The 15,985-nt window shown below is 59.9% G+C and overlaps 2 protein-coding genes across 3 annotated transcripts; both read right to left on the bottom strand.

Moving 5' to 3' along the window:
* Nucleotides 1–918: 918 nt before the first annotated feature.
* On the bottom strand, nt 919–4,932 carry GIPC3 (GIPC PDZ domain containing family member 3). The gene is made up of 6 exons (XM_045544781.1): nt 4,689–4,932; nt 3,775–3,960; nt 3,487–3,667; nt 1,645–1,757; nt 1,291–1,372; nt 919–1,163 (listed from the first exon to the last, which is right to left on the bottom strand). The coding sequence occupies exons 1-6, from the start codon at nt 4,911–4,913 to the stop codon at nt 1,012–1,014; spliced, it is 939 nt and encodes a 312-aa protein (XP_045400737.1). The 5' UTR covers nt 4,914–4,932; the 3' UTR covers nt 919–1,011.
* A 3,098-nt stretch (nt 4,933–8,030) lies between these two features.
* HMG20B (high mobility group 20B) lies at nt 8,031–13,214 on the bottom strand. Of its 2 annotated transcripts, none has more exons than XM_045544777.1 (10): nt 13,144–13,214; nt 12,800–12,855; nt 12,352–12,460; nt 11,586–11,789; nt 11,131–11,251; nt 10,634–10,680; nt 10,290–10,362; nt 9,840–10,055; nt 9,014–9,146; nt 8,031–8,573 (listed from the first exon to the last, which is right to left on the bottom strand). In XM_045544777.1, the coding sequence occupies exons 2-10, from the start codon at nt 12,835–12,837 to the stop codon at nt 8,561–8,563; spliced, it is 954 nt and encodes a 317-aa protein (XP_045400733.1). In that variant the 5' UTR covers nt 12,838–12,855; nt 13,144–13,214; the 3' UTR covers nt 8,031–8,560. The 2 variants fall into 2 exon arrangements, with proteins under 2 accessions (XP_045400733.1, XP_045400734.1); XM_045544778.1 differs by having other exon boundaries at nt 10,634–10,677.
* Nucleotides 13,215–15,985: the final 2,771 nt, after the last annotated feature.

Below are 15,985 nucleotides of genomic sequence, written 5' to 3'. Positions count from 1 at the left end.
TGGGCTTGGTCTCAGAGCTGGGTTTGGTCTCGGAGCTGGGCTGTGTTCTAGAGCTGGGTTTGGTGTCAGAGCTGGGCTTGGTGTCAGAGCTGGGCTGTGTTCTAGAGCTGGGCTTGGTGTCAGAGCTGGGCTTGGTGTCAGAGCTGGGCTGTGTTCTAGAGCTGGGCTTGGTCTCACAGCTGGGCTTGGTGTCAGAGCTGGGCTGTGTTCTAGAGCTGGGCTTGGTCTCACAGCTGGGTTTGGTCTCAGAGCTGGGCTGTGTTCTAGAGCTGGGCTTGGTCTCAGAGCTGGGCTTGGTGTCAGAGCTGGGCTGTGTTCTAGAGCTGGGCTTGGTGTCAGAGCTGGGCTGTGTTCTAGAGCTGGGCTTGGTGTCAGAGCTGGGCTGTGTTCTAGAGCTGGGTTTGGTGTCAGAGCTGGGCTTGGTGTCAGAGCTGGGCTGTGTTCTAGAGCTGGGTTTGGTCTCGGAGCTGGGCTGTGTTCTAGAGCTGGGCTTGGTGTCAGAGCTGGGCTGTGTTCTAGAGCTGGGTTTGGTGTCGGAGCTGGGCTGTGTTCTAGAGCTGGGCTTGGTCTCAGAGCTGGGCTTGGTCTCAGAGCTGGGCTTGGTGTCAGAGCTGGGCTGTGTTCTAGAGCTGGGATTGCTCTCAGAGCTGGGTTGTGTTCTAGAGCTGGGCTTGGTGTCAGAGCTGGGCTGTGCTCTAGAGCTGGGCTTGGTCTCAGAGCTGGGCTTGATGTCAGAGCTGGCCTGACTTTTAGAAGAGGGCTTGGTCTCGGGGCCAGACTGGACTCTAGAGGTGGACTCTATCTCAGAGCTGTCCTGGGCTCTAGAGCACAGCGTGGCCTCAGGTCTGGCCTGGATTCTAGAGAAGGGCTGGGGTCTGGAGCAGGGCTGGGTCTCCAAGTTGGACTGGGTTCCAGAGAGGAACTGGGCCTCGGAGCTGGGCTGGGCTCTGGAGCAGGGCTGGGGCAGGGGGCTGGGCTCGGGGCTGGGGCTGTGCTCAGCCCCGGGGCACACTAGCCACAGGCCTCCCTGGCCTCTCCGATGGCGGCCCACACCTCCACCACGAACTCGTCTGGGAAGGCAAACTCGCCCAAGACGGAGTCTAAACAGCGCGCAAACTCCTGGACGCTCGCTGTCTTCTTGGACGTCTCCACCATGGTGGACGCTGCGGGCCGCGTGGGAGGGGACATCAGTGGGGACGCTCCAAGAGCCCCAAGTTCCCACTGGGACCCCTGCCCCTCCCATGGACTGTCCTCCCCCCAGGGACCCCCCAGCTTACCCTGGCCCCTTACCCAGCTCGGGGTCTCGGATGCCCATGTAGCTCTCCAGCAAGTCGTCCACCCTCCGGGATGCCTCCTCCTCAAACTCACTGGGCTGCAGGCACAGGGTGGGGGACAGAGGGTGAGAAGCCCCTGATGGCCCCATCCCCTCCCAGCCCCCACCCCTGAGGGCAGAGCAGACCGGAGCCTCACACGGCTCATTGCTTCCAGCACCAACATTACTTCCCTGCCTTTCAGTGAAAACCCATTTTGCAGGCAGGTAAACTGAGACTCCAGGAAGAAGAACGTCTCATCCAAGGCCGCCCCAAGTTAGTGGCTGAGTTCTGGGTGCAAGAGCCCTAGAAGGCCACCCTCCCCTTCACTCACCACTTCCTCCACCGTGGCAGCCCCCCCCGAACGAAGTCGCAGGGTCTCCCTCCCGCTGGTCACTTTCGCTTCCACGGGGCACTTGCTGCTCCGGCTTCTCTGGCCAATCATATCTGCAGGGGACAGAGTGGGGGGCAGGCATGGATTCTGGGTGGATCCACGTCTTTGTAAAACCCAGAGTAGCCACCAGGTGAGTCTTTCTAGAACCTTCTTCCCCTTCAAAGTCCTCCTTAAGTCCCTGGAGTGAATCCCCAGAGACCTCTTTGGAATCCCACTCTTCCTGCCCCCAGGAAACTAAACTGCGAGTCCAGAATGAGCCGTGGTAACCAAACACGTCTAGAACCTCCCTCCAGATGTGCCAGGGCACTTCTGGAACCTCTTGCTCTGGAACGATGCTACCCAAAGGGCCAGTCCCTGATGAAATGGAGAGAACGTGCCGGTATGTAAATCAACACGCTGCTTCCTTCATTGAGAAAGTCTAGCTATAAAAAAAAATCTGCTAACATGAACAGGATGATATACATTTTAGAGCAGAGGTTCCCAACTAGGGGGTGACTTTGCCCCTCAGGTGGCATTGGCAATGTCTGGAAACATTTGTGGTTGTTACGGCCGGTGTGTAAGTGGCAGTGCTACAGGCGTCCTATGACTCAAGGGCAGGGACGCCGCTCAGCACCCTGCAGTGGCCAGGACGCCCCCACCACAATGATCTGGCCCCACACGACACAGTGCTGAGGCTAAGAAACTATATTCTAGAGCAAGCGACTTATCTTGTCCATGGGCCAGTCCCAGACTTTTCCAAACCATTCTCTTTCAAACCATTCTCTTTGAAAACCATTCTCTAGAATGTACCATGACCTCAAAGCACTACTTTATTTTTTTATCTTTATTTGTTTTAGAGATGGGATCTCACTCTGTCACCCAGGCTGGAGTGCAGTGGTGTCATTATAGCTCACTGCAGCCTCCAACTACTGAGCTCAAGTGATCCTCCTGCCTCAGCCTCCCAAGTAGCTGAGACTACAGGTGCAGCCACTATACCCGGCTAATTTTTAAAATATTTTTGTAAAGATGGGGTCTTGCTATGTTATCCAGGCTGGTCTCCAACTCCTGGCCTCAAGTGATCCTCCCGCCTCAGCCTCCCAAAGTGCTGGGATGACAGGCATGAGCCACCGCGCCAGGCTAAAGCACGACTTTAAAAGCTCCCAGTGGCCGGGCGCGGTGGCTCACGCCTGTAATCCTAGCTCTGGGAGGCCGAGGCGGGTGGATCGCTCGAGGTCAGGAGTTCGAGACCAGCCTGAGCAAGAGTGAGACCCCGTCTCTACTAAAAATAGAAAGAAATTATCTGGCCAACTAAAAAATATATATACAAAAAAATTAGCCGGGCATGGTGGCTCATGCCTGTAGTCCCAGCTACTAGGGAGGCTGAGGCAGTAGGATCGCTTAAGCCCAGGAGTCTGAGGTTGCTGTGAGCTAGGCTGATGCCACGGCACTCACTCTAGCCCGGGCAACAAAGTGACACTCTGTCTCAAAAAAAAAAAAAAAAAAAAAAAAAAAAAAAAAAAAAAAAAAAAAAAAAAAATAAAAGCTCCCAGTCATGCCCTAGAGTGGGTCTAGCCTGTCCTCCTGTCCCACTCTGCCCACGCTGTCCCATATCCTTCCCAGCTGACTTTGTACCAATCTAGAAACTACCCACCTGTTCCAGATACAGCACCAGGAACTCCCTGCTGTGCACCACATGTATCTAGAACCTTCCACCCTGTCCCACGCCCTCACCCTCCTCAGTGCCAGGCACCCGCAGAACCCGCCTCTGGGTGATCTCTCCACCGCGCCGCCCCGGCCCCTCACCGAAGGCTCTCTTGGGCTGCACCAGGCGCAGGGTGAAGGGCTGGGACTTGGGCAGCTCGCGCAGCATCTTGGCCACCTCGTAGTGGCGGCAGCCCACGATGGAGTGGTCGTTGATGGCCTCGATGCTGTCACCCACGCACACCGCCTGGATCCGGTTGATGATACTGCCCTCCTTGATTCTCTGCGGGGACCCAGAACCACTCGCGGGCCAGCCCCAGCCGTGCCACCCTCCCAGCCCCACTTAGATCCGGAGAGGTCTAAGGTCGCCCGCCCCCAGCCCTCGGGCACCTTGATGAAGGCGTAGCCGGCCCCGTTGTCCGTGATGGTCAGTCCCAGGGCGTCCTCTGTCTTGGTGACCTCCACCTCCTTGGTCTCTCCGCGCACGTGCGCGAAGATGAAGTCCTCCAGCCCTATCTGCCCCCCCAGGAGCTTCTGCATGTCCACTTTGTGGCTGTTGAGGGTGCAGAACAGGATCTGCCCCAGGGGAGAGGAGCCCGGAGTTAACCACAGCGCTGTTCCCCGCTCGGCTACCACAGCCGTGGCCCCAGAGGCCTGCTGGGGAAACTGAGGCCCAAAACTGGCCCAGGATCCCAGCCCATGGGAAACGGCGGGACAGGGGACCCCCAGATTGCCGAGGAGGGTGAGAGGAGGCTGCGGGCAGGAGGCGACCCCTCTCCCGCCCCCCATCCCCGGGACTGCCAGGCTTAATTAACCCTTTGGTTCCCTCACTCCCCGGGCCGGCTGCTCCTCAGGTGGTCGTGCATCTGCGGGCGCCCTCTAGGGGCTGCGAAGCGCCTGACACCGGGCTGGGAACACCCCCCGACCCCCACCCATCCAGCCCACCCCTAATGCCGCCGGGCCTTAGACGTCCCACCTGTAAGGGGGCTGCCTGGAACCCAAACCCCCGGCTGCGCCCAGGAACCACCGAGGCGCTTCCCCGAGGGCTGCGATCCACTCCGAGGACGGGGTTCCCGCGAGATTTAGAGGTCCACTAAGACCTGCTCATCTTTTGCGCAGTGTATGCAAAGGGGGTCCCTGGGGTATGGCACCTCGGGATCTGAGAGGAGCGTCTCTGAGATCTGGTGATCGGGTGTCCCCGACACCCCGAGATTCCGGGACCTGATTCTCCCGTCTGGGGTCCAGGCTCCAGCCCTACTGCCACCAGCCGGGTGGCCTCGGGCGCGGGGGTCCAGGGTCCTCACCTCGGTGGGCGCGATTCCGAAGGCCTCGGCGATCTTGGCGTAGAGCTCTCGGACGTTGGTGAAGCCCTCGATCTTGCCCGTGGGGCTGCCGTGCGCCAGCTGAGTGCGAAACACCAGGCGCGGGCGCGCGCGGGCAGCGGCCGGGGGCTCCGAGGGCGAGGGCGGGGGCGCGCGCGCGCGCGGGGTCTCGGCCCCGGGGGCCTCGCCGGCCGCTGCGCTCTCCATGGCTGGGGACGCTGGGCCACCCACCCGGGCCGCCTCCTCTGTCGCCGCCGCCGGATCCGCCGCTTCCTGCAGCCTCCCCTCCCCCGGCCTAGGGCGCGACAGCCGAGCCGCCCGGGTAAGGGGATCCGGGAACCCGAGCTGCCCGGGAAGGCGACACCGCGGGGTACGGAGGCGGGGACGGGCCCCAGGTGTCTGGGCCCTGCCAGGGCCAGCTGCGCCCTCCCCGGGGACGCCTGGCGGTCGGTCCTCGGGGGCCTGAGTTTCAGACCCTGGAATAACAAGTTCCCAAACAAGGACCGGAGTAGCTGAGCGCGCCTGAGCGCTCACTCTCTGCTAGGCACGCTCATTTAATCCTACAACAACCTCAAGAGGTGGGGAGGGATGGTTATGTTGGTGTAACCTGAGCACATCCAGTACCGCCTCTGCCCACAGCCCTCCATGGCTCCCGCCTTCCTCAGAGTCAAAGCCCAAGTCCTCCCTGCAGCCCATATGGCCCTGTACGACCTGCCCTGTCCCCTCCTCCCTCTCTCCCCCTCCTCACTCTGCTCCAGCCACAGGGGCCTCCTGTGTTTCCAACATGACAGGCACCGTCCTGCCCCAGGACCTTTGCACGGCTGTGTCCTCTGCCTAGAACACCTTTCTTTCCCCAGACCTCTGCTTGGTTCACTCGCTCAAGCTCCTCTGAGTCTTTGCTCCAATGTCACCTCCTCTCACCACCCTCCCATCTCCTTTCCCTGATTTAATTTTTCTCCCCTGCGATTGAAAGTACCATGTGACATATCAGATATTTTATTTCATCTTGGGTCCTGTCTGTCTCCCCAGCCAGAATGTCGGCTCCAGGAGGGCAGGCGGTTTGTGTCTTTTGTTCTCCTGCCATGTCCCTGTGCCCAGTGCACACTGCCTGCCACATAGTGGCTGCTCGGGCAATCCTTGGTGAGGGCATGAATGGGTCTCCAGGTCACAGGTGAAGAAGAGGCATCTATAAAAACCCCCTGGAATGCACCTCTCGGAACACCTAGGTAGCATCCGTCAAAATTCCTACACAAGAATTGTGGCTCAGTAAACAGCAGCCCCGTCCTGCGCTGGCACGCCACGCGGCGGGTCCACACACGACCTCCCTGGGAGAAGGCACACATCCGTAGACAACGGCAGCTTGCAGAAGGCTTTGGATGATGTAAGAAAGTTTATGTAAAGTTCTAAAATTTGCAAAACCTGCTGTAAGCTACAACATGGATGATACTTGAAAACATCATTGGTGACAAGAAGTCGAACGCAAAAGGCCACGTTCACCTGTGATTCCATTTATGTGAAATGTCCAGAACAGGGAGATCCACAGAGACAGGAAGTGAATTTGTGGGTGCCAGGGGCTGGGGGAGGGGCATGGGGAGTGACTGCTGATAGGGACAGTGTTGCTTTTCTGGGGTGATGGAATGTTCTGGGATTAGAGATGACGGTGGCACAACTTTGTGAATATATGAAAACCCACTGGATTGTAGACTCCAAAACAAAATTTTAAGTAAACAAAAAACAAACTGCTGCAAAATGCTACTTTTTTAGGGAGACATGCTTATGTCATAAAACCGTGGAGACAGGCTCCGAATGATAACCCGAATTTGGGGGCAGTACCCATGCCAGGAAGGAGCGGGACTGGCAGAGGGTTGTTAGTATCAGGTTGTATCTGTCTCCTAGGGTTGCTGTAACAAAGTCCCACACACTGGGTGACATAAAACAGCAAGAACGTATTGTATTCTCTCGCAGTTCTGGAGGCTGGAATTCCAAGATCAAGGTGTTGGCAGGGCCAGGCTCCTCTGACACTCGGGGTAGGATCTGTCTTCACCTCAATAGCTCCTGGTCGTGGGTGGCAAACCTTGGCATTCCTTGGCTTGTAGACACATCCAATCTCTGTCCCTGTTGTCACATGGCTGTCTCCTGTGTCTGTGTCCACATTTTATTCTTATAAGGACACCAGTCACATTGAATTAAGGGCCCATCCTACTCCAGTGTGATCTCATCTTAACAAACTATATCTGCAATGACCCTTTTTCCAAATAAGGCCATACTCAGAGATTGTGGGTTTAGGACTGCAGCATATTTGGTGGGGCAGGAATACAAGTCAACCCACAGCATGGGTGCTTGTCAAATTGTTCTGGAAACTTTTTTAGGATGTCTTTAACATTCCATTGAACACAGGAGTCTTGAGGAAGGTTCCTCAATAAGCGAAACTAGAATTGCCAGCAATCCAGCTATGCAGCAGAATTGAAAATAGGTTTTCACACAACAGCCCGGACCCGAATGTTCACAGCACCACAAGTCACAACCGCTGAAAGGTGGGAACAACCCAGGTGTCCATCCACAGGTGATGGATAAACACGACGTGGTCCATCCACACGTGGAGTATCACTCAGCCAGGAAAAGGGACGAGGCTCTGACACAGGCCACAGCATGGATGGACCTTGAGGACATCATGCTCAGTGAGAGACACCAGACACAGAAGGACACACAGTGTGAGACTCCGTTTATATGAAACGTCCAGAACAGGCAGATCCACAGAGACAGGATGTGGATTCGTGGGTGTCAGGGGCTGAGGAGGGGACAGGCAGTGACTGCTAATGGGAATCGGTTTCCTTTTGGGGTGATGGAATGTTCTGGAATTAGATCAGAGGTGACGATTGCACAACATTGTGAATGTGCTAAATGCCACTGGATTGTGCATTTTAACATGGCCAGAATGGTTAAGGTCTATGCTGTATATTTTACCACAATAAACAAAACTCCCCGCCTAAGTTCACTCTGCCAGGAAGTGGATTTGAACCCCAGTCAGGAAGAAGGCTGAAGCATAGACTGAGCAGCCGTATCTGTCCCCTGAGTGTGCAGAGCCCACAGTGCATGGCTTTCAGGTGGGTAGGAGGGCAAAGCCCCATCCTGCCACTGGCTTGCTCTGTGAACCTGGGCACCTTTAGGCCTCAATTTCCCCATTTGAGAAACAGGGACAGCCCAGGCTCTGAGGCCCTAAGAGGGCAGGCCTGGTGTCCCCAGTAGGGGTGTCCTGGGGTACTCTGGGCACATCTTCTGGCCCATCCACACCCCCTCCCCAAAATACCTTACACACTCACAAGCTTGAAACACAAATTCCACTTGCTTTTATTTAAAAAGTCTGGGTGGAACGGTGGAAGGGGCTGCTCCCAGCAGGCGCCCTCGGCCAGACCGGGCAGGGCAGGCAACACCAACTCCCCCCACTCTGGGACGCAGGGACAGAAGTGCCCCCTGCCTGTGTGGCACCACCTCATGGCTCCCCTGTGGTGAGTAATTCTGGGGGTCCTGCATCGAGCTGGGCATCCTGGGGTGGTCCAGGACAGCCGATGCAGGTGACCCCCCCAGCACCAAGTGCTGTCCCTGCCTGTGAGGTGGGTGGTCTCACTGAGCCCCAGGGTTCACAATGGAGAGTGCTTTCTCTGGGTTCAGGGGGCTGCAGAGGTTGAAAGCTCAAGGGATGCTGTAGAAATTTCATTTTAGGGGGGCTGCAGCCCCCAAGGTGCAGGAATGGGCCTGGCCCCAAAGGGTGGACCCCCAGCCTGTCCTCCATGGGGGTGGAGATGGGGAAAGGGCTGAGCCCAGAGCTGCTTCCGGATCCTGGGCAGGCCCTCCGCTCACAGGTGCTCGCTGTAATGGGAGAGAGAGGAGGGGTGCGTGATGGGGACCCCATCATCTCTCAGCCCCTACCCCAGTCCTGGGGAACCCTTGAGGCCACGCCCCCTTGGCTCCTCCAAACAGACGCCAGGGTGGGGAGCCTGGATCTGATCCCACCTACCCTGGGCAGCTGGGACCCACCCTGAGAAGCTTTGGGGAAGTTCTGGGGCTCCCAAGTGGATCCCACTGGCCAAGGGGGCCTGGTAGACCCTGCCCAGCGGAATTTTGCACAGTTTGGTCCCGACATTGGCCATCTGTGTCTCACAAGCCCTCGGGTAGACCCCCCACCCTCCGCCGCCTGGGGCAGTGGCCTGGGAGTAAGATTTCATCGTGGGAGGACACCCGGCGGCTCCCCAAACCTCGAGCACCCCACTGGCAGCCCGACGCAGCCCCCCCACCTGCCCGGCACACACCTGGCAACCTGGGCCAGGATCTCCTTGACGCGCACGATGAGCTTCTCGTGCTGTGCGGGGTCGCGCTCGATGGCGCCGTGCAGACGGGCCATGTACAAGTCCAGGGTGCCCAGCGTGGGCGTCTCGCCCGTGCCTGGGGAGGGGGGGCGGGGGACCAGTCAGCCGAGCCCGGCAAGGGTGAGTGGAGGGGGGGGTCTCAGGGTCGGAACTCCAAGGGGGAAGAGGTCAGAGGGCGGGTGGTCCGTGAGAACAAGTCCCTTCCGAGGGCGCCATGGGGTCGGATTGGGGGTCAGGGCGCCTGGACGGGGTTGGTGTGAGCGGGGCGGGAGGCTCAGTCAAGGTCAGCCGAGAGCGGGAGGCAGCTGAGGGCCGGGTCGTGGTGAAGATGTAGGGGCTGGTGGGGGAGGTCAGCGAGTGCCAAGGTTAGCTGGGGACAGTGCCACAGAAGAGGGGGCGGGGCTAGCGGAGGCGGGGCGCGGGGACTAGCGGGACCGGCGGGGAAAGCCGAGGGCGGTCCAGGATGGGAAGGGAGGTGGGGTCAGCTCTCAGGGTGGCCCGAGCCATTCGGACCCGGCTGGCTCAGGGCAGGGAAGCGGGTAAGCGGGGGCGGGGATAGGGGTGACCGACCCAGGGATGGAGGCGAGGTCAGCGGGGACCAGCTGCGGTGGTCGGGGGGCGGGGCGGCAGGGGCGGGGCAGAGCGGGGGTGGGTGGGGCAGCAGCAGGGGGGCGACACGACAGGCGCAGACCCGGGCGGGGGCGGGCCAGGGCTGCACGTGAGGGCGGGGCAACAGGGTCGGGGCGGGCCCTGGGCGGGGCGTGCGCACCCGGCACCGGCAGCGACGCGAAGCTGGCGGTGAGCGCCTGGCGCACGGCCTGGAGCTGCTGCTGCAGCGCTAGCGTCCGCCGCTCCTCCAGCGCCAGCTCCTGCTCCAGCCGCTCACGCGCGCTGCTCATGCTCTGCGTGTGCCGCTGCAGCACCGCGTTCTGCTCCTCGAAGGCCACATTCATCTTCCGCAGGCGCCGCAGCTCTGCCTCCCGCGCTGCAGAGGCGGCGGGTCAGCGCCTGAGCCAGGGCTGTGCCCCCCCCCCCCCCGTGTCCCCTCTGCCCCCGGCCCGCGTAAGCTCCCAGGGCGGAGGGTGGCACCTAGGTTTTTCGAGGTACCTTCCCGATCCCCCTCCGCTCGCCTTGGCGCCTCCTTGGCCGTCCATCTCCTCCGCTACCCGCGTCACGAAGCCTGCACCAGGACCGAACCAGCACCCGGGTTACTGCTTACCTTTGTTTTGGTCCAAGAACTCTTCAGTGAAGATGGGAACATCGAAGGTGGAAAAGCCGTCGCAGTCCCCACCCTGGGATGAAGGGACAGGGAATGTTTTTTGGGAGGACAGTCACAGCCCTTCTGAATGCCCCCCCCCCCCCCCCGAGCCTGTGAGGCAACCTGGGGCAACCTGGGTCACGGCCAATTTAACACCATCCCCACGAGTGGCTGCTCCGCCTCTGCAGACATATCTTTGGACAAGGAGAAATCGCTTTGTCCCCTGAGCTTGGGTTTTGGCTCACTTGGGGGTCTAGACGCCTCCAGACGGGTCTCCCCAAGGTGCTTCTAGGAAGGGCGCTTACCTTGTGTCCGTTCAATAGGGTATTCATGAGCCCGGAGCCAGAGTCTTCTGAGGGAGAGGGAGGAGGGCAGGGTCAGCCTCCCAGGTCTCCACTGTTCCCCCTGCCTGGAGACCCCGCTTTCCCCGCCCCCTTGGTCAGCCCTATGCATCCTGGGTCAGGCTCCCCACCTGTCCCCCCACCCCGCGTCTGTACGTCCCCCATCGCAGTACTGAGTGAGCCCTGTTCATCCGTAGCTCATTATCTGTCTCTGTCCCCCACGGGGCTGTGCACCCCACGAACGGAGGGGCCTGTCGGGGACCAGCATCCCGTAGAGCTCATCACCCAACTGCTCTGGGCTGGGGCCCTTCCACCTTCCTTTCTTTTTACTGGCAAGTATATACAGCAAATGAAATAACAGTATAATTTTTTTTCCTTTTTAAGAGAGGGGCTCTCCACACATTGCCCAGGCTGGTCGTGAACTCCTGGGCTCAAGCGCTGCTCCCGCCTTGGCCTCCCACCTTTCTTAATCTTCTTCTCCTGGATCTTCTCGGCGCACATCTTGTAGGCCTCCGATTGCTGGTACGCGCGCAGCTCCTTCATGTACTGCTGCTTCTCCCTCTCCGCCTCGTCCAGGTACCGCTGGCGGGGCAGCACCCGGAGGCTTGGCCCACCCAGCTGCGAGAGAGGCCTCCAGGGCCAAGACCTGGACCCCAGGTGGGGCTCCGCTCTCTGCGCCTGCCCCTGTGCCGAACCTCCCATGGCTCCCTATGCCTCCGGACAGCCTGCTGCTGGGGCGCCGCCCAGCTCCCCGACCTGCCTGCGCGCCCCAGCCGCGTCCCTGCAAGGCCCTGCAAGCCACTCCCGGGTGCCGGATCCCTGCCCAGCTCCCGCCTGCAGGCCCCGCACCCATGGCGGTGGGCCAAAGTCGCACTGGATGGGGACAGGCTGCGGGGTCCGAGCGCGCGGCGCCCACCTGCTTCTCGGCCGGCTGCAGCTTGCTCCACTCGGCGCCCAGCATCTTGGTGATCTCGGGGAATGGCAGGTCCGGATGACGCGTGCGGATCTGCTCGCGCCGCTCGTTCAGGAAGCGCACGTAGCCCGTGACCGGTGCCTTGGGCCCATTCGGCAGGATCTTCTTTCGCTTCTTGCCCTTGGGCCACCCGCGCTTCTTCACCGGCTGCGGAACCGCGCGCGTGGTTGGGCGGGGCCTGGAGGGCTGGGGCGGGGCTCAGCGGAGCAGGGGAGGGGCGTGGGAGGGCATGGGTGTGGCCTGTGGTGTGGGCGGGAACTAGCCGGGAGGCAGGACCCGGAAGGGCTTGAGATATGGCATGGTCAAGAGTTAGGACCCTGGGGATTAGGGGATGCCTGGCCAGCGGTCAGGGGATCCACGGTAGTGGGGGCGGGGGTGGAGACCAGGGATGCGGCCGCCTTGTATTGTGGGCGTGGCCTCTGGTGGTAGGCGTGGCTTCTTGTTGGAGGAAGGGCCCATAGGACGCTGGGAAGGTGGCAGTGGGCAGGGCCTCCAGCATGGGTCAAGCTAGCATTGGGCGGTGGGCGGGACTTGGACTTAGAGTGGCAGTCTAAGGGGCGTGGCATCTGACACGGGGCGGGGTCTCAGCCTACGGAGGAAACTCCCGGCTGTGGGCAGAGCCACAACCAATTCAAATATAGCCTGGGGCGGGGCTTCAGGCCGAGGGCGGGACCCCGGGGCCTCCCCACCGCCGGGCAGCGACTCTCACCTCCTCCTCGTGGGACCCCTTCTCGCCGGCGCGTGGACCCTCGCCGCGCTCTTGCTTGACAGCCACCACGAAGCCCCCGTGCTGGCCCGGAGCCTTGCCGCCCGCCGGCCTGGAGCCAGAGGGGACAGGTCACCCCCGCCCCCAGAGCCTTCCCTGTCCCCTTACACTGTCCCTGAGCGTTCAGGGGCCACCGACTGTAGGGCTGGCGGCTGGGGGCGTGCGTTGGGGAGGCGGGTCCGAGGGGTCGGGACAGGAGCACAAGGTGGGACAGTAGAGCCCTTTGCGGGGCTGGACCCCGGGTGGGGTCCGCGGGGCGGGGCGGGGGGCCCGGGGCCCGGGCCGAAGGTGGGGCTGCCGGCAGCGGCCGGTGGGCGGGGGCGGGGCGGGGGTACCGGGGCCGACGGGCGGAGCGCGGCAGGGGACAGGCGGGCGGGGGCAGCGCACTCACGCGGCGGCCGCGCCTGGCTGCTTGGGGCCGTGGGACATGGCAGCTCCGGGCCGGACCTGGAATCCAGACGCGGGCGGAGGTGAGGGTCCCCCCGGCCGATGCCAGGGTCCCCGCCGCCCCCCGACCGGGAGCCCCCAGTGCCGGGCCCGGACGCCGGGGGGTGGGGGCTGGATCCGGGGGCGGGGAAGTCCGCGAGGGCGGGCGTCCCAAGAACCCTTTGTTGGGCGATCGCGCCCCGGGAGGCCCGCGTCGGCTCCCCTGGACCCCGGCAGGGGCCCGCCCCGGCCCCGGGCCCCTCGGACTCCCACCCCTGTCGGGGCCCCGAGTTCCGCGGCTGTTTTCACCTCCAAAGAAACTTTCCCGGCCCTTCCGACTGCTGCGACGCTCCAACCAACCGCCTCGAGCCCGCCCCCGCCGGCCGCCCCGCCCCGCCCCCGGCATGCTAATGTGGCCCGGGAGAGCCGTCCGATTGGCTGTTTTCTTCCCCGGGGCGTGATCATGCAGATGTGGGTCGGCGCGCCGGTCGGAGATTGGCTGAGGAGGCTGCGGAGCCGCGTGGGAGGTGGGGAAGGAAGGCGGTGGGCGTTGCATCATGTTCGGCTGCGCTCGGCCGTGATCCGGACCAATGGGGAGCTCTAGGAGGGCCTCACCGGGAGGAGCCTCTTAAAGGGCCAGTAGGCGCGGCACGGACTCCTCCTCCCTGTGTGAAGGCGAAGACTCCCGCCCCTGCCGGATCAGTGCATTTGCGGATCCGGGTCGGGCCCCGCCCCAGTTGCCATGGGGACGGCGGTAGGCTGCTAGGGACGGAGTTAATGTCCTGGGAGGCAGCCCCCTGCCACGGAGCAAGGTGGGACCTGTTCTCAGCATCCTGCAAAACCTGGCTGGAAGTTTCCCATATGTCCACTCCATTAAAACCCCTGACTCCCCACGGGATCTGTCCCTGAGCCCCGAGCCCGTGGCTTCTGGCCACAGGGGCTACTCTCCCCTCGGGCCTCGGCTTCTCCTCCTGCACAGTGGGGACGTTACACGACATCCAGGACCACGTGGCTGGGGTGTTATGTAGCTGAGAACGAGGTGTAGGGCAGGCTGGCTTTGGGATCCGGAAGCATCTGGGAAACGAGGATGATGAAGGCAGGCTGCCAGGACCTCGTGAAGGTGGGGCCTGGGCTGGGACTGCCTCTGCCCTCAGGGTGCTCTCAGGGTCACTGGGTGCTGACTACGGCCCATTAGACCCTAAACAGCCATTGCATTCCTTTCCACCTAGGGGGCTTTGCACTTGCTGTTCCCTCTGCCTGGAATGCCCTTCCTGGAGATACCTGCCTGCCTCCCTCCTTGAGGTCTTTGCTCAAATGTCACCTGCTCCGAGTTTGTAGCACCCCCCCTACACCTCATCTGATCTTTCCCTCCATACACCTATCTCCTTCCTCGTGGCCTGCCTGTTGGGTTCATTGCTGCGTTTGCAGCACCTACGACGTTGCCTAGGGTAGGTGCTCCATACCTATTCGTCGAACAAACAAATGAATGAATCCCGTACATTTCTAAGAGGCAGGTGCAGCTGCAATGGAAAACAGTCTGGCAGTTCCTCCAAGGGTGACGTAAACACGGAATGACCCCAGGATCCAGCAATTCCACCCCTTGGAATAGACCCAAGGCGATTGAAAACAGGTGTGCAAACAGAAACAGGTACACACAGGTTCATAGCAGTGTGATTCACGGTAGCCAGAAAGTGAAAACCCAGATGCCTAAGAACAATGAGTGGGCAAACTACATGTCCTACATCCCATACAGTAGAATATTATTGGCCATAAAAAAGAGACGAGGCTCTGACACAGGCCACAGCGTGGTGAACCTTGAGGACATCGTGCTCAGTGAGAGACGCCAGACACAGAAGGACACACAGTGTGTGACTCTATTTATATGAAATGTCCAGAACAGGCAGATCCACAGAGACGGGAGGTGGATTCGTGGTTGTCAGGGACTGGGGGAGGAGCCAGGGAATGACTAATGGGCCTGGGGCTTCTCTTTGGGGTGAAGAAAATATTCTGAAATTAGACTGTGGAGATGGTTGCATAACTCTGTAAATATACCGGAAAGAACAGAATTGTACTGTCTAAATGCTTGCACTCAATGGTATGTGGATTAACCTCAATAAACCTGCTTTCCCCAGATGCAGCCCAGGGCTGAGGAAGAGGAGCTTCTTGCCCTGGAATATTGACAAATGCAGCCTCCAGACCTCACTCTGTTGCTTAATCCCCGCCCGTGCTTCTGTCTGCTCAGTTAAAAACAATGGGGGGGGGCAGGGGGGCGGGACACTTCCAAGCTGAAAGACAGGGAAGCCCCAACTTCGAGCCCCGCCTGTCTAGCTTGAGTGACAAGCCTGGTGTTGCCACAGGAACGGCCCTCCCACACCACATAAAGATTTCAGGGGTTTTCCTGGACATCAAAAAGAAATGAAGAGTTTTGAAGTCGATTTTGAAAGCAGTTTGGAGCTTCCTGGCATCAAAAAAAGAAATGCCTTGCTGCAGGGATATTTTCTTAAAAAAAAACAAAAAACAAAGGTATCTTCAGTCCAAACTGCATCTTATTCAGTCTGATTCATGCAAACCATACATGAATGTCCATGCACCCAGACAGGCAATATCTAAGAAGCAACATTTATACTATTTGACTTTACATCCTTCCTAAAGTGTTGTAAAAGTAGATCCTTTTGCCCCCAAATTATAGCTCTGTTTTTCTTTTTTTCTTTCTTTCATCCTTCCTTCCTTCTACTTTATTTTATTTTATTATTTTATTTTATTTTTGAGACAGAGTCTCACTCTGTTATCTGGGCTGGAGTGCAATGGCGTCATCACTGTCACAGCTCACTGCAACCTCAAATTCCTGGGCTCAAGCGATCCTCCCGCCTCGGCCTCCCAGAGTGTGGGATTACAGGCGTGAGCCACCGCGCCCTGTCAATTACATCACTTTTCCTACACACACGCATACACACTTGTTGGTTTGCTAGGGCTGCAATAAGAAAGTGCCACAGACAGAGTAACTTAAATACTGGAAATTTATTCTTCCACAGTTGAGGAGGCTGGAAGTCCAAGATCAAGGTATGAGCAGGGCTGGGTCCTCTTGAGGCCACGAGGGAGGGCCTGTCCCAGGCCTCCCCCAGTTCCTGGCCGTGACCGGCTTCCTTGGTGT

Source organism: Lemur catta, chromosome 1, assembly GCF_020740605.2.
Source record: "Lemur catta isolate mLemCat1 chromosome 1, mLemCat1.pri, whole genome shotgun sequence".
NCBI lineage: Eukaryota > Metazoa > Chordata > Mammalia > Primates > Lemuridae > Lemur > Lemur catta.
This window is presented reverse-complemented; position numbering and strand designations above follow the sequence as displayed.

Bases quoted from the DNA above. Each gene is read 5' to 3' on its own strand.
- HMG20B (XM_045544777.1), bottom strand. From the start codon at position 12,837: ATGTCCCACGGCCCCAAGCAGCCAGGCGCGGCCGCCGC. The intron at 10,363-10,633 runs GTAAGCGCCCTT...CCTTCATCCCAG, and splicing joins CCCTATTGAACGGACACAAG to GGTGGGGACTGCGACGGCTT. The intron at 10,056-10,289 runs GTAAGCAGTAAC...CCGCCTCTGCAG, and splicing joins GTTCTTGGACCAAAACAAAG to CGCGGGAGGCAGAGCTGCGG.
- GIPC3 (XM_045544781.1), bottom strand. From the start codon at position 4,913: ATGGAGAGCGCAGCGGCCGGCGAGGCCCCCGGGGCCGAGACCCCGCGC. The intron at 3,961-4,688 runs GTGAGGACCCTG...CCCCTGGGGCAG, and splicing joins TCGGAATCGCGCCCACCGAG to ATCCTGTTCTGCACCCTCAA. The intron at 3,668-3,774 runs GTGCCCGAGGGC...GGGTCCCCGCAG, and splicing joins CCGGCTACGCCTTCATCAAG to AGAATCAAGGAGGGCAGTAT.